The 27343-nt window shown below is 48.2% G+C and overlaps 2 protein-coding genes across 11 annotated transcripts in view; one reads left to right on the forward strand and one right to left on the reverse strand.

Moving 5' to 3' along the window:
* Hlcs (holocarboxylase synthetase) overlaps positions 1 to 15212 on the reverse strand; it is a 178092-nt gene extending 162880 nt beyond the window's left edge. The window contains exons 1-2 of one of the 4 annotated variants that reach the window (XM_063224491.1): positions 14608 to 14736; positions 11298 to 11418 (exon numbers count right to left, since the gene is read on the reverse strand). In XM_063224491.1, the coding sequence (XP_063080561.1) occupies positions 11298 to 11342 (45 nt within the window). In that variant the 5' untranslated portion in view covers positions 11343 to 11418; positions 14608 to 14736. Of the gene's footprint in view, positions 1 to 2824; positions 3067 to 11297; positions 11419 to 14607; positions 14778 to 14883 lie in introns of those variants that run through there. The other 3 variants (XM_013146122.3, XM_013146123.3, XM_003463938.5) reach the window with 3 other exon arrangements.
* Ripply3 (ripply transcriptional repressor 3) overlaps positions 2803 to 27343 on the forward strand; it is a 40831-nt gene continuing 16290 nt past the window's right edge. For 2 of the 7 annotated variants that reach the window (XM_023562498.2, XM_063224492.1), the window contains exon 1: positions 15482 to 15594. Coding sequence is in view for 3 of the 7 variants with exons in the window: in XM_013146126.3 (XP_013001580.1) it covers positions 15511 to 15594 (84 nt within the window). In the remaining 4 variants the exon portion in view is untranslated. Of the gene's footprint in view, positions 2993 to 14502; positions 14683 to 15478; positions 15595 to 23810; positions 23955 to 27343 lie in introns of those variants that run through there. The other 5 variants (XM_013146126.3, XM_023562496.2, XM_023562495.2 and 2 more) reach the window with 5 other exon arrangements.

Here is a 27343-nt window from a genome sequence, read left to right on the forward strand (position 1 = left end):
AGGAATGCCCGCCTGGCCACAGAGGCCTAAAGATGTCCCTTTATCCCCACAGTTGTCCCAGCCAGCAGCAGCGGGTAGCTTCATCCTTTCTGCATCTGCTGCTCAAAGTGAAGTGAACACTGCTCCTCTCCTGAGATCTGGGAAGCCCAGTCTCCCTGAAACTCACACCGCCCATGCCCTGGGGTAAGCTGTCCCGGGCAGAGGCCTTTATCAGAAGCAAGGAGGTCAGTCAGCAAGCACATTTGAAATGTAAATGCCAGTCAAGAGCTGGGGCCACTAATTTTAGTTTAGTGTTTTTTTAAAGCAGATGACAGACAGTATGGGTTAGCAGATTGGATAGGGTCAAATCCTCACTGTGGTTCTGCATCTATGAAATCAAATAAAAATATTTAGGAAAAAAACCACATCTGAACTGACGTGTACAGATTTTGTTTCCTTCATATTATTCCCTAAACAATGTAATAAAACAAGTATTTACACAGCATCTGCAGTTTTAGGTATCATAATAAGGAGATGAATGAAAAGTATAGAAAGCACATGTGTGTGTAGGTTCCACAGCACACTTTTCATTTAAGGCCCTTGACTACCTGCAGTGTGGTACCTGGAGGGGGTGGGGTTTTGGGGGGGGGGGTAATGCGTGTGTGTATGTCAGGAATTGAACTCAGGACCTTGTACTTGCCAGGTCTACTGAGTTGCATATCCTCAGCCAGCAATTTGATTTTAAAAAGCTTTCGCTTAGCAAAAACGAGAAATACTCAGAGCAGAAAAAGCTGAAATCAAAGGAGATGGGAGGCTATCTCCATTTTTTAAAAAGGCATTTGGGTATCTGAGTCAGCTCCATTGTTATCAGTTCCAACACGCCCTTGCCTCATAGCGTGGCACTTACCAATACTTCATCAATACCTGCTGGACTAATGAATGAAAATCTGGGACAGGAGCCAGGCGTGGTGACACATACCTGTAACCTCAGCACCCAAGGGACTGAGGCAAGAGGATAGCTCAGAGTTGGAGGCCAGCCTGGGTTACACAGTGAGCTCAAGGCCAGCCTGAACTACATAGTGAGAGCTTGTCTCAAAAAAAAAATTTTTTTTTTTAATCTGGAGGAGGAAAACTGTCCTCTACAATTGAATATAATCTTCAATATCAAAGAGCTTTTGAAAAACTGTCTATTCAAACATAGAATACATATATTAAACAAACAAAAATGCTTAAACTATCCAGTTTGTATCAACTATGTTGGTTATACTTATCAGCTTACAGTAGAGCCTTTAGTTTTACAATGTACACCTTCAGTGCAGGATTTAGTATGTCTGACTTGGATAAAAAAGGGGCTTTCCAATTCAGTCCTGTAAAGTTATCCAAGCTAGGCAGGCTGACAATAAGGTATCCACAGCATCCAACATCAGCCCAATAATATTTCCAGTCTTTTTTTTAACATTTCCAGTCTTAAAATAGCAGTAGCTAATCACAAATTGCCAGCCTTTCCATTTGCAGACCCTAAATATCGCAGCATAAAAAACTTACGCATTCTTTTATTTACTGTAAGATTGAATCATTTCAAACAAGGCTGATAAGCTAAACAGACTCAGTCCCTAACAAGGATGAAGCTAAAAAATAGAAATAAAGAACTGTGGTTTGAAATCTGTGAGGACACAGAACAGGCAGTCCCATGTAGCTTGAGGAAGCAAAGCTAACTACACAAAACCACAGCACATCCCGGCAGAGGCCCACAAAGACCAAGGCTGCCCCGACTCAGGCTTGGAGAGAGGCTCAAAAGTAAAACTGAGAAAATTAGGGCCCATCTCTTACGTTTTTGTATGTTTAAACCTTCTACGCTGATCTACAGCCTAGTGGTTTTTTTTTAAATAAATGAACCAGCATAGAAACTACTATAACAGAAAAGCTCACCCCTCAATTCTTCCTCGTTTTATCTTCCTCAATCAGCTTCTTAGGAGAATTAATCGTAAGGCCCAAGCATCTAATCTAATGAAATGAGAGCACACTGCCCCTTGGGGCTAGGCGGTGATGGTTATGTGGGTGATACTCATCTACTTTCCTCGGAAAACTGAGGAAGCTCATACTCAATGTGTGTAAATACATACTGTCTTGATTTAGGATACCTTTTTATTTGGTGGGGCCCAATTCCATCCCATACCTAGGGCGCAGCTTCGACACATTCAACTCTGAAATGGTAGTTAAGCTTGGACCCGGGTAAAGGATGCTAAGTGCACCAACTTTGCAGAAGGAACAGGAAAGGGCCAGCAAGCCACCCCGAAGCCTGACACCTGTCCTGTGTCCATGTGCACCGTGGTAGTGAGGACCACGAGAGATGTGCGTGGAAGCGCGCTGTAAAGTCACAACTGAATGGCAAGGCTAGGTCCCGGGCAGGCAGGGAGTAGATTCAGAGAAAGGGGCACTCAGTGGACAGCAGCCGCCTTCCTAAGCACTGAGCAGAATCCGAGATGCTGAGGATGCAGAATCTGCGGTGAGCCCCTGCTAGTAAAGGACGCAGACACTGCAGCTGCAGAGGGTAAGGGCAGATTCTGTCTCCCAGGGGGAACTGAACTTGGGGGTCCAGCCCTGGGCCGTCCAGCTTGAGTCCCCCAGGCCGGCCCAAACTGCTTAGGAGAGATTAGGACCGGTCGCTGGCCACCAAGCAGTAGCCGTACTAGCGCTCTGACAGCAACAGAGGACACCCTGCCCCTCCCTGGCTGGGACCGCGTGGACGCGCGAGCGCGCGCCTCGGGCAACTGCAGGGTTACCCGGGCAGCGGCGCAGGGCCTCGCGGTGCTTCCCCCGCCCCGCCCCGCCTCCGCCCGCCCACCTGGCTCTCGCCGACGCAGAAGACGCGGCCGCCGCGGCTGAGGCACACGCGCGCGTCCCCGGGCCGCGCCGCCGCGCCACAGAAGGTGAAGGAGCAGCGCGAGGTACGCAGCTGCCGCACCGTGGAGAGCACGAGCGCGGCCGGCCGGCGCCCCCAGCGCGCCCACAGGTACAGGTAGCACAGCGTGATGAGCATGGCCGGCGCCAGGCCGGACGCTCGTCTACCGCGGCCCGCCCCGTGGCCCGGCCCCGCCCCCATGTCGGACACGCCCCCGTGGCCACGCCCCTTTCGGCTGGGCCCAGCCCCAAAGCCAGTGCCACGCCGTGCCCCGGCCGGCCGGAAGAGACGGGCGGGCCGTAGTGAGGCATCCGGAGGGGCCTGAGGGAGTGTGTGCGTGTGCGCATGTGCGTGACGCGGAGCCTCTGTGTGCTGGGTGCCTGTAGGATGGATGGATGGGCGGGTGAGTGGGAGTGTGTGTGTGTGTTCATGTATCCGAGTGTTGGTATCCCCTGTCATGGGGTACAGAGGGTGAACAGGAGTGGGGTTGGCAAGGCCGGGAGACCAAGCCAGAAGTTGGGGATGCGAGGGTTGGCCTGGGCTGGGTGTAGTGATGAGGGTCACCCGGGTCAGGGAGGCATAGGCTGCACCCGCGGAAGGATGAGGAGGTGGTGGAGGCCACACAGGCCGAGTGGGAGGAGAGAGTGAAAGGGACGGCGGGGAGGCGGAGAGAAGATGCTGAGATGCTGTCGGCATGCAGGGGGGTATCGTGATTGGTAGTTTAGGGTGCGGTAGCCCTCTGGCTTCTTGACTTGATCCAGCCAGTGCAACCTACCCGCCTGGGGAGTAGAGACGGCTGAGAAAGGGACGGAGCCTGTGTTTGTAACATAAAAAGGCAGCGTGTGCTAAGAGGCACCTCCGGGCAATAGGATCAGGCAGGCGCTCGGACAGCCTCCGTCCCGGCCAGCTGGGCATGCGTGTAAGGTAAATTACATACATCACACAATAACTTCCTTGTTAAGGACAGGAACAGAAGTTGAAGGTAGATCAGCACCTAAAATGTGAGGTGTGCTTGCCACCCATGGGTAACTGACTCTGAACATCCTGAGGCCAATGGCAGAGGGAACTGCAGGTACACGTCGGTGTGTAGCGCCCCCCACCAGCATAATTATTCCTACCACTGCTTATTATTCCTTAGACTCTTTAATTCTTCAAAGGCTGTCTGTAAAGAACAGAGTCCTTAACACCTCTAAAACCTCACAGCAGCTTCCTCAGGCTGCTCAGGGTCTGACTCTGGCTGTAAGTGGATGGTGTAGAGTAAAAGCAGTCAGGTTCTCCACTCCCAGGTCTTAATCCAAGGATAGATTTTAAATGCCCTAATCATTTATCCACCTGCTTTAACACAGCATTGTAGAGTATGCATGTTGAGAACCTCAGGGTTTCCATCGGATGGTGTTACAAATTCTCCATTGCATCTACAGTAACAAAAATATATTTAGGAAGAGACAAAGTCCAAAAGCAAGTAACTGGATTTAAAAACAAGGTAAGCATTACCGTGGACCAGAAATACAGGAGCCAGTAAGTGATGAGCAGGAACCAAGCCGGATCTTGCTCAGCCATCTGGGACCCTGTGTGGGGACTAAAACTTAACACAGGAGAAAGAAATGAGCAAGTACCCTTGAGGGGGGACTCAGCACCCCACAGTAACACAGGGCTACCATTCAGGAACTAGCTAATGAAAAGCACTTCCTGAAGTGATAAATCTTAAATGTTTACTGAACAAACAACCTTGCAGCAAACAAAGTCAGTGCACCCTGAGACCACAATGTTACATGAAATAAATCAGACACAAGCTTAAATATCGCATGGTTTCTCTTATATGAGAAACCCAAGCTGTAAATAAATCAAAGAACAAAATAAAAGACAGTGGAAACAGAACTTTTGTAGAAAATAAGGGGGCCAAGGAATGGAGGGAGAGAAGAGGGACTGTAGAAAGAATGAAGCTTTGTTACGTACACTTGCCACCTGCCCACCAGGAATGAAAATCTTTATGTACTGTAAATGTGTACTAATAAAAATTTTAAAAAATTTAAAAACAGAATCACTCTCCTCACCCTCACCATCGATGATCCACCTGAATGTCACCAGCATCTCCAGTTTTTTCAGGTTTTTTAAAGGTTTCACAACCTTACCTTCCAGTAGACACTGTCATTCTATCTGGCCCATGGGACCTGCCTCGGTTTATCGGCAAGTGTTTCAGATGTTATGGTCACAGGATACATTGATGGGAACACATTTTGGGATCAGCCCTATATAGTAACTCCAGGCCATAAAGGACAGAGACCACTATACTTCACCGTGAGCTGATGACAGGTGATCGCCCTTCCTGCCCCTTGCACAGCGTAGGGAGCACTGATCCCATTCTCACCTGGGGAAGGGACAGGGGAAGGAAGATGGGAGGGGTTGGAGAGGTAAAGAAGTCATACCACGAGCTCTTCAGTATCCCTAAAATGATCTCATTGCATTTTTACACCGGCCCGGGTTAGAGCTGAGCCTCCTCTTCCCAGCAAAGGAAAGGGGGAGGAATCAAACCCAAGTCATGGAGAGGTCTTCAAATGTGCACACTTGATCTGTAGGTCCTTGGTGTGGTCCTTACACTAGCAGAAGAGCAGTGGGCTCAGTGGAAATGCAAGGTCCTATCCAAGGCTTCCCAGACCAGAATCCACATCTGCAATGTAACTGGATTCCCAGGCAACTGCCAAACACAGGAAAGTTTGCGAAGCATGTTGAAGTCCAATTCTGTCATTGCCAAGGTCCAGGTGACCCTAGAGCCTCACTAGACATGTCCACACTATCATGGAAACAAGAGCACCAGCTAGGAGATAGCCAATGAGACTTTGTCACATCAACACAAGGAAGAGGAGCACTCCGGCCAGCTGCAGAGGACATTGAGTGACTGGCTATCAGGAAGTGTCCTATCTCCTGCCCTGGGCAAACATGCCCTGGAAATGAAGCTTGGAGCACAAGGACAGTGTTGGCCCAAAGACTGTCACTGCCCAGGAGAAAGCTGTCCTGCCACCCATCACACAGATGCTAGCTGCTCCCCAGGGGAACACAAACTCAGCCCCCTCTGAACTTGGAGAGCATTCAGAACTCTCCTCAAAGGGCAGAGCTGAGAAACACTGTTTTTGAGCTAAATTTCCCAGTTTAGTAGAAGTTAAGTAAATCCAGAAATTGAAATATCTATCACAGTCTATGCTTAGCAGCTAAAGTACATAGTCTGGAGGCTGAGAGAGAAGGATTGTGGTGAGTTCAAGGCCAGCCTGGGCCACCTGGCAAGTTTAAGGCCAGCCTGAACTGATAGCAAGATGCTGTCTCAAGGAAAAGAAATAACAAGACGGACCGTGCTCCAGAAATTAAGTATTTGGGGTGACATGAAGAGCGAGGAGCTGGTTGCCTAATGCTGTCACCTTCTAAGAATTTAAAACTATTAGAATACAAAGAATACCCAGGATGAAAGCTGTGGTGGTTGATTGACTATATTAACTTGAGAAACAAATGCCTACTAAATTGGCTCAGCATAGTTCAGGGTGTGGGAGACCCTCTCTAGGAAAGGTTGTGACCAGAACGGGACAAAAGGGAAACAAGGCGCATAAGCGCCTGCCTTGCAAGCGCGCAGTTGTGAGTTCGATCCCCAGTAACAGAAAACAAAAGGGAAACAAGAAAGGAAGGCAGGCTTTTGTTTCATCTGGAGAACTCCAGTTTTCACCTGCACCTCAGACATCATCTCCTTGGCTTCCAGTGCAGACATCAGCCTCCTGACATAGACTCAAGTGGGATAGTACACGGAGCTCCAGGGTTTCCATTGGGTCCTTCAGGTCCCAGGTGTGCAGGAGGACCCTTCGCACCCCTGACTCTGTGGGCAGCTACCGTAAGCCAGCCTGTAAACTCTTCCACATTTGCATGTCTTGTGTTACACCGGTCCTCCTGATGAGCACTGACTGATACAAAAGTAAAGTCAGACAACAGAAGCACACTCTACATCAGGCGGACGCTGCAGAGCCACACACTGAGAAAGAGAGGAGCCACCCTGCTTCCTCAAGGGTGACCGGTTGTTGTGGAATGATCACATCACATCAAGCAGAAGGTAACTTAATTTAGAGTAAGTAGAAAAGCTAAAATTAAGTCAAGAGAATTGCAGTTAGAACCCATTAAACTATTAGAAATACTAATATGAACCATGTCTTTAAAAGACAATTATCTTTTTAAACTCTGTTCACTGAGACAGCCCCAAAGAAACATTACCCCAAAATGTACCCTACTGCTCAGATCCTAGAATGTGTGCTGTTGTTCCTATTAAAAAGAAACCAGAGGCCAGGAGTGACGATGTATGCTTGTAATCCCAGCACTCAAGAGGCTGAGGTAGGAGGATTCCTGTGTGTTCCAGGCCAGTCTGAACTGCATACAAAACTGCCTCAAAAAGACGGAAGAAGAGGAAAGAAGGAAGGAGGAAAAGAAAAAAAGGAAGAAATGGCTGATTCTGGTTCTGAGGGATGCCAGGTAAGGCAGGTCCTCATGTGGCAGAAAGCTGGAAAGCTTGAAAGAGCAGAGCTAGTCAGAGGATACAGCAGCCGGGTGCCTGTAACCCCAGCAGTCCAGAGGCTGACGCCGGAGAATCACAAGACGCCAACCTGGACAACTCAGCAAGACCTGACCCTGTCTCAAAACAAAAATGGCTTGGGCTGTAGCTCAACGCTTCTCGGGTTCAATCCTCAGGTTCAGTCCCCAATTCTACTCCCCCCAAATGGGACATAGGGCACAACCCAAACACGCTCCCAAACATGCTCCCACTGGCCAAATTAGGACAATTTGAGTGACAAGTTAAAATACATCAAAATCGTAGAAGAAGAACTACAAGTCCATAAATTCCTCAATACTAGCCTGGAGTATACATGCGTTACCATCAAGTCTTGTTACCTGGCTGTGTTTGTAGTATTGATTCGTGTATTGTATTGATGAGCACTGGTAAACTGCAAGTACTTCCTTTAGCACGGGGTTTCTGGCACAGCAGGGCATCAATACACAGACTGCACAGTCCAGGATATAGCTCAGTGCCAGCACCTGCCTGGCAAGTGCAAGGCCCTGAGTTTGATTGCTGGTACCAAGAAAGAAGAAAAGAAAAAGCCCCATAAAAAAGTACAAAAAGAGCTGCAGATGTAGCTCAGTGGCCCAGCACCTGCCTGGCAAGCATGAGGTTGTGAATTTGACCCCTAATACCAAAAAAAAAAAGAAAAGAAAATGAAAAAAAGAAAAACACTACCTTTAAAAATATCTAAACACTACACAAAGTCTTTGTGACTGCTTGCTGTGATTCCAAAGCAGAGTGAACATTGAAAGATAGCCAAAATCCACACCACTCTTAATTTCACCTTCCCTAATGCTTGTGTGGCCCTGCAAATATGACAAGTTTCTCATTACAATATTTCTTTAAGACCAAAAATATGATGCTGCCCGCCCATTGGTCACTTAGCCATCCCGATTTCCATGTCACCTGTTGGAGTATCCCAGAGCCTCTGTTCAGGTAACTATTTCCCCAAAGCCCAGGGTAGTGACCCTGCCGATTTTCTTATACTGTATTGTTATAGCTGCTCTCTTTTATTATTATTGCTCATCCCTATGTGTAATTTGTAAGCTTTATTGTAGGTGCATATATGGGGGACAGTCTATTCAGGGCTCAATATTGGCTGGGGTCAGGCATGCCCTGGAGATCTTGCAGCATCCCCTACGGATAAGGAAGGACACCTGGGATGCCCTAGCTTGACCAGGGAAGAAGGGTCTAAGTGATGATCCTCCCTGAGGTGGCAGATGGCTGCAGAATGACAATATGTCAGCCCCTTGTCTCATCAAAGATTGGGGAAGAGGGTTTCAGGTATCTGCGAGAAGTTCTCTGCACTAGTAAGGACAGTAACAGTTTTCCTAAAGGGCATTCAGCTTCTCATCCAACAGAACTTTGAGTTAAGCATAGAAAGGCTTGAGGGAAGAATAGCCTTGTAGCTCTAACTTGAGGTGAGCACTTTTAAATCAAAGTTTTGCAAAGTTGATGAACACTGCAGAAACATCTGGGAGATGCCAAGTGTGCCAACCTGATGCATCGAGTCTGCTGAATGGACGAGAACTGTCTAATCAGGCAACCAAAGGACACAACATGGAAATTTAACTCAGGGACTCTGAGCCAGGTGTTCCCTGCATCTGTCCCCCTTGAGGGGCTCCTTTAATGAAGATGAGCAGCTTTAATCTCTGGAGAAGTGTGACTGTGACACAGCCATGTGAACCACATGTCTGCAGAGGAGGAGAGGGGAGTCGGACCCTCCACTTAAGACAGTGCTCCACGTCACCTGGCAGAGAAAGGAGCGCTCTCCACACATCGCAGGTCCTGAGTGCTTCCCTGGGCAGCTTCTGGGAGCCCTTTCAGAGGGCCTTTGGGTCTCAAGACTGCAAGGCCCACCTTTCCATCCGTCTCTGGACACCCGAAGGACTCCTGCCCCATACATGCAAGTCCCAAGGCCCAGGGGCGACTGCACCTTCAGGCTATGGTCCCAGACCTACATACCTGCCAGGTGGATGCCAGCAAGATCCAAGGAGCAGTGAAGGCCCCCCTTAAGTCAGTAACCCCAGGTGCCCGACACGATAGATACAACATGATAAAAACTGGGATCCAGACACAGCGGAGAAGAACTAAGTCAAGCAAGGGAAGAGCAGATCTCAAAACAACTGAAGAAGAACACAACTCCCAGAGTTAGGGCAGGTGAAGAGAAGGCAGCAGCAGAGTTCCAAGGTTCTGAGATAACACAGCTGGCAGCCAGAGGAGGTTCAAGTTGGAACCAGGAAAAAGAAGATGGCTTCAGAGGTACCACGTTAAGAGCACATACCACTGTACGTACGGATTGTGACAGTAGGATGCACTTTAGTGGAAGAAAAGCTAAACAACCAAGAAGGAAACAGGTAGGGCCCGCATATGAGAGGGAGGAGGCTCCAGGCATGGCTCTGCTTTGCATTTTGATTCATGGCGCTGAGAAAGGACCCCAGGACCTTGCCCATGCTAGGCAAGCGCTCTATGACTGAGCTACATCCCAGCCTGCTGCGCTTTTAAGCAGTGAATCGAATTTTCCCCTTTACTAAAGATGCTTTTATGATGGGGGGGTGGTTTGTTTTTGTTTTGCTTTCTTTTCTTTTGAGACAGAGTCTTGCTGTGTAGCACAGGCTGGCCTCAATCTCGAGACACTCCTGCTGCCTCAGCCTCCTGAGTACTGGGGTTACAGATGTGCGCCACCATGTCCAACCAAGGTTTTAGGATTTTAAAACAATCTACATCTAGAAGGCAAAACTATAAAATTCTCAGTAGAGAACACAGAACACCTTTATAACCCCAAAATAGAAGAAGGCTATTCCAGAGGCCAGGAACATTGCAGTTACAAGGCCCTATTAATTAGCTCCTGGGGTGAGGTGTTTGGAACACAGGTAACCAATAGCGGGCTCATACCTAGGCTCTATGAAGAAATCATACCAAATCATTACAAAAAAGTCAGAAAACCAAAGGAGCAGGAGCTAAAACTGAAAAGGCACCTCAAAAAGAGATGGCTTTCAACCCCGAGGAGGCGTGGCACGCGTCACCCAGTTCTGCAGAGCTCCTTTGTAAGCCCGGCACCCTGAACCGTTCTGTATCTCCATGCCGCCCCTCCGTGTGAAGCCTCCTGCTAGGACTGTCCCTAACTGACTTGCACATACCCAGAAAGCTGCAGGGAGGCGTGGGGCTTCCCCTGTGGTAGCTGACTGTCAGCAAGTCAGAGCTTCCGCCAGAGGCAAATCCAAAGTTAGAAACTACTGCACCTGGGGGCTGGAAGGTAGCTCAGCGGCACTGCACCTCCCTGGCAAGTGTGAGGCCCTGAGTTTGATTCCCGGTATGGTATCCTGAATTGGAGCCTGGACCAGGAAAAGACATTGGTGGGAAAACTGGGGGAATCTGACATCTGAGCTTAGTAAAGGGCGTGACACATTACTCTGACAAACCCATGGTTGTCTAAGATGTTAACAGGGGAGGAAGCCGAGGGCTATTTTTATGACTCTTTTATGGGCCAAAAAGTCCACAAAAAAGGTAAAAATTAAAATGACCTTCTACTTAATTTCATCAGCATGCCTCTTTTTTTATGTTGCTAGATAGCCGTGCAGTCTTAAGCAAATTATTTCATCCGAGTCCTAGTATTTCAAAGACTAAAAAAAAAAAAAGACAAATCCTGTCTGGCTTGGTACCATGTGCCTGTTATCCCAGTGACTTGGGAGGCTGAGGCAAGAGGATTGCGAGTTTCCAGGGACTCCTGAGGCCAGCCTAGATGTCTTCGTGAGGCCTGTCTGAAAATAAAAATAAAAGGGCTGAGGGGGCAGCAGAGTGGTAGAGTGCTTTGGGTTGGATCCCCAGTACCTCCACATGGAGACACACACGCAGAGTGTGTGAGCTGAGTGCCATCGTATGAGTCTGCAGTCTCCGCTACGCAGAAGGCTGAGGCAGGAGGATCACTTAAGCGCAGGAGTTCAAGACCAGCCTGCACAATAGAGCAAGACCCCTGTCATTTCTTAACTTCTCCTTGAGCTTTAAAATTCTGGGGTTCTGATAGAGTCTAACATGATTCAGTCCAAAACCGTGATTTGCAGTGACCTCCTCACTTTGGCATCCCTGGTCCTTAACACTGCCCAGTGCAGTAGGTGCTCAGTAACTGATTTTGGAGCTGAACTGGCTGCTACCTCCACTTATTCAGTTTGGTGGAACTGCTGTCTCTTCCACTTTGCTGCCCACCAGAGCAAGATGCTCACAAGTGAAAGCAGTTTCTCTTTATCCAGGAGAGTGGACAGGGCCCGAACATCCCAGGCACAGAAATACAGAGTAGAGGATGGGAATCACCATCTAGGAGCCACCAGACAACCCCAGGTGGGGCGCTGCAGCTTCAAGATGAGCAGCTGATTGCTTCCTACCACTTTCAAACACCTAGAGCTCCCACACTGCCTCGGAATGGGGGAGCTGCAAAGAGGTGGACCTGCCCCTGGGACTCTGTGCTTTATCTTCCCCAAGATCCTGGCCCATCCCTTTTCTTTGTTGGGGTGAGGGGCAAGATGAGACCTGGCCTCACTATGTAGTCTAAGATGACCTTGAATTCATAGTAATCCTCCTGCCTCAGCCTCCCAAGCACTGACATTCCGCCAGCATACCCCATGCCTGTCCCATTTCTAGAGCCAAGGTTTCACTTTTCTAGGGCATGGTGAGGGAGGGGCTTTGGAGGCCAAAAGACAGAATGAGGAAACTGACTAAAACCATTACAACCACAATGAAAAGAGCACTCTTCCCTGTGTCCTTCCTGTTAGCCCAGCACTGAGCCCACCTGGGTCCCAATTTGCATAGGGAAGCAACAAAGGCCACAGTTGGACATCCTGGGTTCAGATCCCACCTCTGCCCCCAACTTTCCAACATACACAGCAGCACATTCAGTACCTTAGAAACTTTTCTGAACACCGACCCAGTTTAAAGGAGGAGGGGTTTATCGGGGCTCATGCTTGTGTTTATCTTTCTGTTTTTAAAAATCAGGTCATGGTCAGCTGGCTCCAGGGCAGGGTGGCAGGGCAGGGGAAAGCAGACAGATCCAGGCAGTAGGAAGGGTGACAGACCCCCCAGGCCACCCCATCCTGCAACCTGTACCTCCCAACATTTCATTCAGCTGTGAGGCTGTTGGGGGACCAATCCACTGCCTTGTGGCCTGCACCCACGATCCAGCCCCCTGGCCCGCTATGAACACAAGAGGCTATGGGGTGGGGGATCCAGATCTAATCCATACCATGCAGAAATAGTAACAGCACCCCTGTCCGTGTGATGGGTGAACACCCACCTGGACACTGCATAGCCCAGAGCACAGGCCAGGCCCCATTGTTCACCTGGAGCGCTGCAGGTGGACCTTGGCACTGTGCCTCTGGCCAGAGCAGCACAGGCTCTGGGAAGCAGCGAGGGAGCTCTTTCCCAACAAACTGCACAGCCTTTCTCAGGCCTGGAAAAACCCATCTGCTGGAAATCTGTCACCCTGTTGTCAGTGCCAGGGCCAGAGACCCTGTCACCTAGAATCCTATAGATTGTGTCACTCCCAGCTGGGGGAGATGGGCAGTGAAGTCAGCCTCCAATCCTGGCCTGCTGCTTTGTAACTTCACTTAGAAAACTGAAGAGCAGGAGGTGGGCATGGGGTGTACACCTGCAATCCCAGCACTCTGGAGGCCGAGGGAAGAGGAGCAAAAGTTTGAGCCCAGCCTGGGCAAAGTTAGAGATTAGTGAGACCCTGTCTCGGAATTTTAAAAAGTTGGGGGGGGGTCAGGGCTGGGGATTTAGCTCAGCGGCATAAGCACCTGCCTTGCAAGCAGGCGGTCGTGAGTTCGATCCGTGGTACCGATAAAAAAAATAAAAAAGGGGGTGTGCTGGGAATGTAGCTCAGTGCAAAGGCCTTGGGCTCAGTCCCCAGTGCTGTCACACATGGTGATCCCAGTGTGCAGGAAAGAGGCAGAAATATTGTGGTAGACACTGGGGCCCATGCCTGAAAAGTGCCCCTAGCAGCCCCCAGGGATTTTGGGTTACCAAGCAAACACAGATGAGGACAACTGTAAAAGAGCAGGCTCAGCCGAGGAGGCACTGTGTGTCCCCTGCGACCAAAAGTAAGAGGGCAGGCCGCTGAGTTTCACGCTGACTGAATTCTCTCCTCCCTCCACCAGGCAGAACATTTTCTCCCAGGAACTGAGACTCCCCTGCTTAGAGAAGCCAATCACTGCTTCCAGGAAAGAATTGTTCCTATTGTAAACCTTCGGGAGCCAGGTGTGGTGCACCCCTGTAATCCCAGCATTCTAGGAGGCTGAGGCAGGAGAGTGACGTGAGTTTGAGGCCAGCCCCAGCTACGTAGGAAGTCCAAGGCCAGCCTGAACTACAGAGTGAGACTGTGGCTTTAAAAAAGGGGGGGAGGGGCTGGGGATTTAGCTCAGTGGCATAAGGGCCTGCCTTGCAAGCAGACAGTCATGAGTTCGATCCCCAGTACTGATAAAAAAAAAATTATATATATAGATATATATATGTATAAACTTTTGTTACTGGAGCCACCCCAATGCTGGACAGACTCCTGGGAGCCCGGCACACAGCTCTGCTTAGCCTGCTGTCAGGCAAGCAGCCTTTTTCCACTGGGTCTTGCTTCTACAGAGGCCTAGGACTGCCTCTACACACGTGTCTTTGCCTCCTTTGATATCTCTTGCTTTGCAGGTTACCTTTGATTTTTAAAAACAGAAAGATAAACACAAACTCTACTCTTAGCCACGTGCACTGGAAATGGCTCATCTAAAATACCAGCTAAAGAAGCAGCCCCTAACCACAGGCTAGGATGGTACCCTGTCTGTGAAACGGTCCAACCTCTGGAGGGAAAGGGCTGACAGCAGAAGAGGCAGCAGGATGGGAACTCGCTGTCTGCAGTTTCCTGGGAGCTGGGAGCCCTTGGGTGACCCGCCCCTCATTCAACATCTCCAAAGAGAAACCAGCCGGGCCAGTGCCCTGCCGGGAGAATCTACTCATCTATAAATAACTCCCCTAGGGGTAAACAGCAAGCTCCCAAGCAGGAAGGGGAGCCTGGCGACCCGGTCTTCGGCGGGAGCCCACTCCCCGGGACGTCCCCAACGGGGGCCTGGTCACCGTGCGGTCCCAGGAGAGGTCCGCGCACACGTACCTGCAGGCCCGGGAGTCCCAGCACCACGCAAATACTTCGGGCAGGAGCCCAGCGTCCTCGCCAAGGACAGCGCAGGTGACAGGCCGGCGTTAGGGCCGGGACGGATCGGATCGTGTTGCCTGCAGGACCCAGTCAGGTCCTCCAGCGAGCAGCCCCACTCCTGCGCAGCCCGGCCCGCTCCAGAGGTGCCCGGGCCCCTCCAGCCACCCGGCAGGGACTCCTGGTGCCCCTGGCCGGCTGCGCCCTCCTCCACCACCCGGCCGGCCCCGCCCCTACCTGTCCTTTGGGGTCACCCCCCGGGGCGGCCCGGCCGGACCCCGCTGAGAGGAAGGCTGGAGGAGGTTTGCCTGCTCTCCCCGGCCACAAACCCTTCCGGGCAGGAGCTGGGGCTGTGCTGGCCCGCAGCGAAGTTGGCAGAGGTTTCGCTCAGTGGGTGAGGGGCAGGCCCGGGGGAGGGCGCGCTCCAGAGGCTTCACTCGCCCGCCCGAGACTGTTTCCTGGCCGGCTTCGTCTTTTAGAAACAATGAGATGAAGTCCACTTGGTCCATCACCAACTGTTTCGGTGCACAACTCAGTGGCATTGAGTACAACGCCAGCGTGGGCCAACAATCACCCTTGCCCAGACTGGAAAGCTTCCCATGTTGCGTCAAACCCCTATTCCCTGACTGCCTCGCTCCCTGCCTTTCCCCAGCCCTGTGGCACCCTCGCTCCGCATTTTTCCAACGCGGATTTATTTATTCTAGACGCTTTATAGAACTAATTTCATACAATACGTGTCCTTTTGTGTCTGGCTTTTTAAGTGCTATTGTATTGTGTTGTATTGTATTGTATTGTATTGTATTGTATTGTATTGTATTGTATTGTATTTTGGCAGAGTCTCACCATGTTGTCCAGGCTGACAGGATGTTGAACTTACTGTGTAGCCCAGGCTGGCCTCAAACTCACAGAGATCTTCCTGCCTCAGGCTCTGGAGTGCTGGGATCACAGGTATGTGCCACCATGTCTGGCCTTAAATTTTATTTTTATTAGTATGTGTTTGAAGCACATGTTAACCGTCCTCCTAGGGAACTGATACTGTCTGTACAGAATCATTTCAGTTCTTTGTTTTCCTGTCTGCCTTCCGTCCCCCTCCATCTTCTAGCCCCTTACCATCTGCAGAAGATCTGTCTCCCTGTTTCTTACCATCTTTCATTTTTCTCCTTAATCTGTTTATACTATGGGTTTCTCATAGAAGAGAAGCATACGATATTCAAGTTTGTGTGTCTTTCTTTCCCTCATTACTCCTCCCTCCGTGGCATCAGTAACTGAGGCCCAGGTGAGAAACCCTTCAGATTGCCCTGTCTACCCTAACCACAGTCTTAATTCCCATCCCTGAGCCCTGAAACTTTCACTTTCAGCACAGTCTTTTCAATCAAGGAGTGAGCCTCCCCTTGTTTTGGGCAGTACAGAGTTCTTTATTCTGGGACACAGACAGACACCTGACTCAGGGTGTTAATTAGAACAGTCTCCAAACATGATGTCCAGGGAAGCGTTTACAGATGGTCTACACAATTATCCCACACTGAAGGAAATCCCAAGGGGTGTTGGCTCCTGGTAAATATAAAAGCTGAAATTTGGGGACACCAGAACCAAAGTCCTCAATAATCTGTGTTGTTTGTTTTTAGTCAGAGTCTCAGTAGTCAGGCTGGTTTTGAACACACCATGTAGCCCAGGTTGGCTTCAAATTTAAGGAGATCCCCCTGCCTCAGCCTCCTGAATACAAGGATTATAGAAAAGTACCACCACACCTGTCTAATAATCTGACTTTTATAGCCACAAAACAGCCCACATCTGAGTGCTCCAGGATTTGCTCAGTAAGTTTTCAGGTGGTAGACCAGTTGTTGCTCTCCTTATAGCAAGGAGAACAACTCACAGACTATAAACCTGTTAACCCTCCTTCTGGGACTGTATCCCTGTGTTCCAGTGAACATGAGATCAAAGGTACGAAACTGGCTAAGACTACATAAGGTCAGATCCCTAATTAGATTTTTTTGTTTGTTTGTTTGGTACCACAAATCAAACTCACAACCTTGTACCTGCCAAGCAGGCACTTACACTGCTGAGCTAAGCCCCTAGCCCCCCTAATTAGATCTTCTAGTAGAAGTCTGAAAATTTATTCCAGCACACTTTTGTCCATACAAACAACTCCATATACAACTGTTTAATTCTTTGTTATTTTGATTAATGAAAAATGAAATCTGTGGGTCAATCTCTCCTATTCTGCCTTGTGGGGATTTGAATCTAGTCTCTGGCACACGCTGAGCAATGGTCTGCCATTGAGCTGCACCCTGGCCCCCAAACACTCTCCTTAATAAAAAGTTAGGCTTGCTTTTTTCAACCTCCGGATTGCTAGGAAAACTGATTTTTTTTCAATTGTTTTCTTGGCTGTGTGCTTTCTTCTATGAATTAACACTGATTTTGACAGTAGTATTTTTCTTACTGATATATAGGTTTATATAGGTTCTTTCTATAATAGAAGTATTAATCCTTAGGGTTAATTCTTCAGTGTGGCATCTGTGTGGCAAATTTTTATCCCAGTTGATCATTTGGCTTAATTTTGCTTACAATCCATGATTTTAACTTTTTTTTTCTTGGTATGTGGGATTGAACTCTTGACGGCAGGCTTGCAAGGTAGACTGTTATGCCACTGAGCTAAATCCCCAGCCCCAACTTTTTTTTTTAAAACCAGGAATTGAACTCAGGATTTCAAGCTTGCCAGGCAGGCACCATGCCACTGAGCCATACCGCTAGTCTCCATGATTTTAAATTTTAATTAATTCAGCCAAGTGTGGTGGTGCATGCCTGTAATCCCAGCACTCAGGTAGCTGAGGCAGGAGGATTGCCATGAGTTGGAGACCAGGCTTGGCTACAAAATGAGTGGCCAGCCTGAACTGTCTCAAAAAAAAAAAAGAAAAAGAAAAAGAAAAAGAAAAAAGACAAACAATTTTTAATTAATTTAAAACTCTCAATTTTCTTTTTCCTGACTTTTGCTATTGATTTTCTGCCTAGAAAGCCTGCCTCAGTTTCCCAAACTGTAATTTTCACTGGTACTTATAATTTTTAGATGGTTACTTTTTAGATTAGACAAACATTTTGGAAGTCTCTTCCCAAATTAAAAAATGTAATGGTTTTCTGTATTGGTAACCACAAATTCACAATAGCTAATTTTGCATACTTCCCTGTGGGATAAATGGAGGTTTGGGATTCTCAGTATCACCCTTGTGAGAGGTCCCATTTAACCCTTTAGGGATGGGCCACCTCTCCCACCCACTGAAACTAAAACTAAGACTAAAACCACTAAATTAAAAAAGAAACTCTAGGGCAAGATCCTTCTTAGCATAAAATCATTTCCACCCTCTTGAGTCATCCCAGGAGTATACTTGCAGTCAAGGCATAAATCTCTGAGTCCTGCAACAATTTTGAATTTTTCACTGGCCCCGTCCATCACTGTATACCCTCAATAAATAGTGGCTGTCTTGGCATGTGGAGCTCTTGGCCCATCTGGAGGCACTGACTTCCCATTCATCATCTATTACTAAATTTGTCTCTGTTTCTCACTTTATCCACTCACCATACCTTTGATACAGGCAATTGGGGATCCTGGCCAGGTCCCTGATACTTGGGGTCCCACATGGACCATGAACCCACAAGCCTGAGAGTAGGAGTCTTATGCTTTTTATCTACATTGTTATTTGCAAATGCAACACACGGTGTATACCTGGGAGGAATAGGGTTACCAGTGGTTTTTAATGTATAAAATTCAGTATATTTGCTAGAACTTCTGTAACCTAGATTGCTGCAGAAAAACCAATATCAAACCAAATGGAAGACTAAAGTTTGCACTGAAGAATCTAGAAGGCAACTTGTTTATTACACTAGTGGGCTGGCAGGACCAAGTCCAAATCACCAGGCCATGACTCAGCTTTGCGTTATTTTTTACTTATTTTTTTAAGTATTTAATTATTTATTATTTTTTGGTACTGGGAATCAAACTCATGACCTTGTGCTTGACAGGCAGGCACCAAGCCGCTGAGCTATATTCCTGGTGCCGTGTTCTGTTTAAATACAGTTTTCTAGCAGGAAGTACAAGGCAGATGGTGGATTATTACATCATAGGTCACATGAATTGGATTAAGTCACATATCATCAGGCAAACTAATTCTAAATTACTTAAAAGAACTTGTTTACCCCAATGTAGGACCATCCTGGGAATGGGAGGAGGGGGCCCAAATAGAGCAAGCAAAGTTAAGGGTGTCCCTGGCTGAGCCGCTTTGTCCATAGAAAAGACCTCTGATGCAGGCTGGGAGCAATCCATATACTCTTCTAACTATGGCAAACACGAGCTGGACATAGTCAAAGTGACCTAGAGCATTATCAGGAGAAAAGTGGCTGGACCCAGTCAAGGCTCACTAAATCCAGCAGGGCGCTTGGGTGCCGGGCAGCAGGAGCACAGGCAGACAGCACCATTGGTTTTACCTTGTTCTAATTGTGTCTATGAGTTTGCCATTTTATGACTGTGCCTGTACTAGTTGTATAATTCTGGCTGTACAAGCTGATAGAGTACAAAGCCTACTCATAAAATGAACCAAGGACCTTCTCCAATTTAAGAAAGAGAACGTTGTTTGTACCTTTCCGCTTCTTGTTTAATTCTAACCCCTTGGCGCCTGACCTCAATTTTACATCCATTGTTTCCTTGCTTTAAAAACTGGGTCACATTAATTTTAAATCCTACTCAGAAAAAAGAAAAACTGGGTCACAAATACAAACAAATATATCCAATAAATTGTAGGAAGTTTTTATGTTTTTGTCTTGGAGTGTGTGTGTGGTTTTTTGAGACAGCATCTCACTTTGTAGTTTAAGCTGGCCTTGAACTCACTATGGAGCCAAGGGTTGGCTCCAACTTGGAACAATTCTGCTGCCTCAGCCTTCCCAGTATAGGAATCTAGGCATGCACCCCCACACCTGGCTGCTTTTTTACTTTTAAAAATTACATTATTGGATAAGTAGACTTCAGAGCCTCCAGTCTTCCCCCTCAGTGTTTTTAAAAGAGTTCTCCAGATCCTGGGGCACAGCCAGGCTGTATGGTTTCCCCTAGCTGTGGAACAGCTTACCTCTGACTGCACCCTATTGTTTTATCTGTTCCCTTGGGGACTGCATTATTTCCTCTTTGACTATTCTAACAAACCCAGTTACTTGTTCTGCAGAGCCCACAGCCGGAATTTTTTTCTGGATATGGACCTAGGAAGGGAATTTGGCATGGGCCAGGCTAATGTTCAGGTTTAGGAGATAAACTAACCTAGTTTACAAAGTAGCTAGAGTACCAGGTGTAGTGGTCTACGCCTGTAATTCCCTTACTTGGAAGGCTGAGACAAGAGGGTCACTGAGTTCAAGGCCAGCCTGGATTACGTAATGAGATACTGTCTCCAAAAACTGAAACAAACCAAACAAAAAACCAAGTAGCTAGAACAGTTCACACCAACCATGAGCAATGATTTTTATTTGCTTTCAGCTCAGTAGTTTGGTTTTTTTTTTTTTTTTTTTTGTATTTTTACCGGCACTAGGGATCAAACTCACGACCACAGGCTTGCAAGGCAGGCGCTTATGCCACTGAGCTAAATCCCCAGCCCCAGCTTGATGCTTTTTTAGGTCAAATAGTTTTTCTTCTGGATTTTGGATTTATAATGATTTGCACAACTCCTTTGAACAATACTGCACACAAAGCTTCATCCTGTAGTCCTTAAGAAAATCTCTTGATGGCAATGAGCCACTAGTCACAAATGGTCTATTGTTTAGAGTCTACACTCAGGCGGCGAGGTCCCGGGAGGATAGCAGGTGTCATGCACCTGAAATGCCTTCGGGAGCCTGCCAGGCACAGGTGTCTTCTGGGTCACAGACTGGGGGCAGCTGCTCTCAGGAGCTGCTGCCATTCACAGCGCACTGCCCTCTTCATGGAAGCCAGCCACTCTTAGGCCCTAAAACCATCTAGTATTCATAATTCCAGCACTTACCCTAGAAACGGTAACAAAGGAAATCACATTTGTAAAAATGTTAATAGGGACACCAGTCACAAAAATGATTTTCTTTTTAAACTAGGAATTTCAAAATGGTCAATGAATAGGGAACCCGTGGAGCATTTCCTTCCAGAGCCATCTTAGACTAAGTTGCAGAAATCACGGCTCTTGACCCCTAAGTCCTGCGAGGGTGTTTGGGCGTTTGTCTTACTCAACCACACGGTGACAATCCAACTCAGAATTGGCACACAGACTCTGTGTGCCAATATCCACCATTCAGCCCCTCCTCATATGTTGCCAATTGCAGTCATTCCCAGGAGACACCTCCTCTGGTTCCCACCCCTCTCTGTGCCTGAAGTGGCCCAGGGGAGGTGTTTGGGTCCAGAGTCGGGTGTGGCCTCCTGCTGAGTGTGGCTTGGTCCCCAGAGCAGTGCCTTTTTCCTCCAGGTATCACCCTCCAACCTTTAGCATAAAACACAAAGGCCCTGGCTGGACACAGTTGCTGGGACCCTGAGTTTCCCAGTCCCCTGGAACCGTGAATTAAGCAAACTCTTCTTTATAAATTACCTAGTCTGTGGTATTGTGTTTTAGCAACAGAAATTCCTAGGAATATTACTATTTTTCCTAGGAGTATTTCTTTTCCCAATCCAAGGACTCATGTGTCATTTGGCTTTCCTTTCTCTATTTCCCTTTCATCTAGAGCAGTTCCTTCCCTTAGACTCTCATGGTCATGACTTTTTTTCTCTTTGGTTTTTGGAGACAGGGGCTTGCTGTGTAGTTCAGGCTGGCCTCAAACTCAGTGATCCGCCTACCTCAGCCTCGAGAGTGCTGGAGTTACAGGCTCGTACCACCATGCCTGGCTGTGGATTTTGACTTTTGAAAATCCAGCCCATTACTTAGTAGCTGGTCCCTCACTTGGTTTCTTCGTGATCCAATTCAGAGCAAGTATTTTAGCTCCACAATGGTCAGTTCAATGCCTTTCTGATGTTGACTGACCACAGAATTGAGGTGATATCTGCCAGATTCCATCATTGTCAAGGCTTCTTTTTTTTGGCAGGGCATCACAAACGGTACATGCACTCCTTTTATACCCAAAATAGCATAAGATAGTGCTCTTTTATTTACATACATACACACACACACACACACACACACACTGAACAATATATCCTGGAAAAAATCACTCAGCTCACAAAGGTCTGTTTCACAACTGCTCAGTACACGTGTGAACGCACAGGGAGTTCACTCCACCAATCCCTGCCTTTGCCAACTACACACCTGCAATTCGTGACTTCCTGCAGATATCCCGCTGGTGTAGGCGTTTGTTCAAGGACAGTTTTCAGCACTGCAATAAATGGGGGAAGGGAAGCGCACAGGAAGTGTGGTGAGCTGTGGCCGCACTCTCCTCTATTGGGCCGAGCCCTCTCCCATCCCCACCCTTACGCAGCACAGCGCCTGCTTCCCTCAGAGGTCGTCCTGTTTCAGCCTTCTTTGCAGTATGTCAGAAGTTGTATCTCAAATTACTGTATAGTTCCTCTCCTATTGGGACAGAAACCGAACGTCCTTCCATGTGTTTTAGGACCGGTATTACGTCATTTCTGCTGATGTTTAATTTGGACTTTTCATCTTTGGTTCCCGCAATCTTTACAAGTCATTTACATACTGGGACTATTAACTCTTTACCTGTGACACATGTTGCACAGTATTTTTTTCCTGGTTTGTCATTGCCGAGAGGAGACCAATTTTTTCTTGCTATGCATCAACTTCAGCAAAACACCGAGATCACTGGGGAGGAGACAGAGGCGGGGAAAAGGAACGGGAGGGATGAGGGCGGGGCATGGGAAGCCCGGCGCGCAGCGCATGCGCACTGGCGGGGGGCCCTGGGAGGAGCGCAGGCGGCGCTCGATTGTTCCCGTTGCTGTCCCGCAGCCCGATTTGCGATGCGACTCCCAGCGTTCGGTCACAGCTCCCCCGGCGAGGCCCGAAGTCTCAGCCCACGGCGTCCTGACCCGCTCAGCCCCCGAGTGCCGCCGCGTCCCTCGCGCTGCGCCCCCTGGCGGGCGGCGGGCGCTTTGCTGCCCCCACAGCTGCCCCGTGCCCTGCTGAGGGCGGCCCCCCCCCCCCCGCCTCTGGGCCCGCCTCCTGAGGGCTTCTTTCCGACCCTGAGGAGGTGTCCAGGAGTTCGATTGTGACACTAACTTGGGGGCTAAGCGGAACCCCACTGTCCGAGGGCTCAGCCAGCCCAAGTGGGGTCCCTTCAGGCCTTGTCCCCCTTTGCCACTAGAAGCTGTGAAGCCCCCACCCTGCAGTTGTCTCGAAGGAGCTGGTGCTCCTGGGCCATTACTTGGTATTACCATCGTGAGGCAGATCGAACAGTTGGGGCTGTCGGGCCACTCCCCTCCACTTGCCTGAACCTGGGGAACCCTGCCCTTTATCCTGAGGCCTTTTCCACCTAGATAAGAAAACTCAAGATCCCTAATCTCTAGCTGGCATCTCATGTGCCAGACCTTTATTCCCTGGGAGTCCGTGGATGGCTCGTGGAATGGACCGCGTCTCACATGGCCAATCAAAAGAAAGCACTGCCGGACAGGGCAGCTGCCCTGGCAGGGGATGACACGCCCAACCTGCTAGATGTCCACAGCTCAGAGTTGCTGTTCTTTACAGCAGGAATGAGTTCTAGGAGTAACGGAGTTTAAGAGTGGGAAGAACCTACTGAAAGAAAGCTTCTGTCTCGGAGGGACAGAAGGGACCTGATAGTGGGTGGCCCACCGACCCCACTTCTCATGGGGTGTTTATAGAGTAGTCAAGAGGTGAGGCGGGCTTAAGGTGGAACAGACCTATAATAAATAAGCTTACATGTATAGTCATTTAGGTAATACTGATCTAATGGCAAATCATAGGATGGGTATGAGGTGGGACAAATCTCTGGTCAACCAGTAAGTATCCAACAAATAGAATTGAGGGTAATATCGATTAAATGAGGATCAAATGGGGAAACAAGCTGCTGGGTGAGTACCTGTAAGCAGACAAGGACTTTCCTGGAAGGGTTGGGAAAGGTGGTTTGGCCCTCCACCCACCCCAAGGTGATTGATGCCTAAAGAACATCAGTTCATCTCTAGGGGGGGAATGTGTGAGCAGTTCTTTTTCTTGCAGCCTGGACTTCAGTATGTGCACCTCCAGCCACAGTTGTCTTCTACACCAATCTCTTGAGGGAGGACCTAGAAACCCAACTTGGACCCCAGTACCCAGGGTAACAGAAATATACAAGGAGGACTCAGGAACAGACCTGAGGAGGAGGTAATGGGATAACCAGCCAGGAAGCTCCCTGAACTCCATGGTGAAGGGTTTTTATTAGGGCTTTACTACATAGGCATGATAATGTGACCTTTGGTGCTCACAGCCACTGCAGCCCTTCTTCCTTGCCTCAGAAACCCTCAGCTGGTTTTCTGGTCACCAAGCCTAGCCTGCATCTATCCAGAAGCTGGCCTTCGGTCTACACAATAGGAACTTGGGCATGGATGACAGTGCCATGACCAAGGGCAGACGCTCCTATCACTCAGGAAATCCCAAGGGCTTGGGAGCTCTGTGCTTGGAGTTTGGGTCAAAACCCAAATATGGCATATATTTTGTTCTATACCACACATCCTAAAATCCATAAATCGGGGTAATTGTGAGAAAACCATCAAACAAATCCTAGTAGAACATTCTCCAAAATAGCTCACCAGCCTAAAAACTGTCAGAGCTTCAACAAACAGAGCTTGAGGAAACTCTCACAGCCAGGAGGAGGTGAGGAGACAGAACAGTCACACAGAACAGTGCAGTCCAGGGAAGAGGGGAGGACATGGGCCAGGGATATAGCTCAGTGGCACAGTGCCTGCCTGGCAAATGTGAGGTCCTGAGTTCAATTCTCAGTGCCAAAAAAGGAAAAAACAGAAGACATCTAAGTGACAGCTGTGTTGTGACATAAGTATAAAACACGGACCAATAGTACAAGTATCAATATGAGCTTATTGTAACAAGTGGATCATACTAACGGCACATATAAGTGAAAGACTGGTGCACTGGAACTCTCTTCACTTTTTTACAAATGTCTTGTGTATGTATCTAAAACTATTCCAAAAACAAAGTTTAATCCGTTTTTTTTGTTTGTTTGTTTTTTTGGCACCAGTACTGGGATTGAACCCAGGGCCTTGGACCTGCAAGGCAGGCATTGCACCACTGAGCTTACCCCCTTTTAAAATCTTATTTGGACACAGGGTCTTGCTAAATCTCTAAATTGCCCAAGCTGGGCTCAAGCTTGCCATTCTCCTGCCGTAGCCTCTAATACTTCAGGGATTACTGGCATGCGCCACATGCCTAGATAGTTCTCAGAATAATACCGGCTGCAATTAGAAAATCCAGGGTAGACATCACCAGAGAAACTCCAAAACACAATGAAGAAAAAAAAGCAAGATAGGGCCAGAGACACAGCGCTTCTGGGCCAGCTCAGGCCCACCCACCCCCAGCAGCGGCAGCTCAACTGCTGGACACCAGAGAGGTCGGGACAGAGCAAGCGGAAGCCTCCAGCCTCGCTTTTCCTGCGAACAGGCAGCCCTAACCCCTGGCCCAGCTGGCTGTGGACAGCAGCTGGCAGGACTGATAAATATCAGGGACTGGGAAGGCTGACTTCTAAATCAAGGATGACTTACAATGACCCCATGGTTGTTCCCTACCTAAGAAGAGCAGGGACATCTGAGGCCTGAATTGTGAGTTAAACTGTGCGTTCCTGGAAAAGGTAATTAATATTAGCCCCAAGTGCAGTAGCTCAGAATGTGCCCTTTCTGGCAAACAGGACCAATTTGGTTGTCTTCAGCTAAGGTGAGGTCGTGCTAATCCACTGTGACTGCTGCTTTCACAAGAAGATGGCCCTGTGAAAAGACAGAGAGGGGGTTATGTGGTGACCAAAGCCAAAATGGCAGTGTACACAAAAGCAGAGATCTAGGAAGAACCCAGACAGGAGTCCCCACAGGTTTTAGAGGTACCTCATACCATCCTGTTGTATCTAAATGAAGGATCAGGAACAGTGTATTTTGATTGGCTATGCCCATATGCAAATGAAGGATTGAAAAGAGCATCTTCTGATTGGTCCTGTGAGCAGCCCCACATCTCAGTCTCAGGCTTCCATCCAAATGAAGGATCATGGGGCTGGGGATTTAGCTCAGCTGCATAAGCGCCTGCCTTGCAAGCAGGCAGTCTTGAGTTCGATGCCCGGAAGATAAAAAGGAAAAAGGAAAAAGACAAAAAAAAGAAAAAAAAAAAAAAAGGATCAGGAACAGTGTTTTGATTGGCTGTGCTCATATGCAAATGAAGGATTGAAAAGAGCATCTTCTGATTGGTCCCGTGAGCAGCACCTTATCTCAGTCTCAGGCTTTCATCCACCAGAACTATTTTTTAAGCCACACAGTTTATAATGTTTTGTTACAGACGCAGACTAACATGGTTTTATTAAAGTTTTCTTCTGGGGTTAATGAAGATACTTTCTACTGGAGACTTTGTTTTTTGAAACAGGATCTTGCTATGTAGTTCAGGTTGGTTCAGAACTCACTTTGTTGCCTAGGCCGGCTTGGAACTCACAGTGATCCTCCAGCCTCAGCCTCCTGGGTTCTGGGACTATCTATAAGCATGGCCACTATGTATGCTGTTTTATTTTTGAGCCATTTGGTCACATGATGTGCCGATAGAATGAAATTAAAAATGAATAAGGAGAGCATCGAGAAAGTAGGTTTTCAAAAGTGAACGACCAATTGGGTATCCGGACCGCCAGAGCTAAGAAGTCAGGAATTGGTTGGGGCTATTTCACACCAGCGCAGTGCAGGAAAAATCATCTGGCTGCGACGTGTATTTGTAGTCTACATCACAGGGAAGAGAGATCCGGATGGGGAGGCTGTGCCCTAGCCAGGTAGAAATGGTGAGGTTGGTGGCAACGCTGTTATTGTGCGCAGGGTTCCCGGAGCTTCTCCAGAACTTTGGGTTCTCAAACAAAGAGCTGGACAAGGCACTCAGAAAAGCCAGAAGGGTGTCCATGTATTCAAGGGGAAAAGAAATGCACTCTTTAGGGTGAGAGGAGACTAGAGACAGCGGTCACAGTGCCCCAAGATAAGGGCAAGGGGTCTTTATTATCCAGAATTATCAGATTATCTCCCTCTCATGCAAATGAGGCATCCTGACAGTGGTCCAATCACACACTGGGCCTCACCCCAGGTGTAAACCGTCCTATGAGAAAGCTAGTTTGCTTTCCTGCTGTATCTAAACGAAGGATCAGAAACAGTGTGTTTTGATTGGCTGTGCCCATATGCAAATGAAGGATTGAAAGGAGCATCTTCTGATTGGTCCTGTGAGCAGCCTCCATTCAAATGAAGGATTGAAAATCACACTTTTCTGATTGGTTCTTTTAGACCGATGATGTCACTGGGTTGAGAGTCTCACATGCTACCTTAGTGCCTTGCCTTAAACTTTTTTTTAAGACAAAAAAAAAAAAAAAAAAAAAACCCAACCACACAACCCAGCTGAAATTCCTCCTTACAAGTGCTGCTTATACGGTCTTAGTCTTAGAAATAACTTTTCTTTGCACGTATACCTGCTTTGCTTGGTTTCAGTAAATAAAATACTGCTGACAGCTGCTTCCATAATTTAGACCTCTATGGTGA

This window comes from Cavia porcellus, unplaced genomic scaffold (assembly GCF_034190915.1).
Source record: "Cavia porcellus strain 051 isolate PalLab524CR breed Dunkin Hartley unplaced genomic scaffold, mCavPor4.1 scaffold_15, whole genome shotgun sequence".
NCBI classification, from domain to species: domain Eukaryota; kingdom Metazoa; phylum Chordata; class Mammalia; order Rodentia; family Caviidae; genus Cavia; species Cavia porcellus.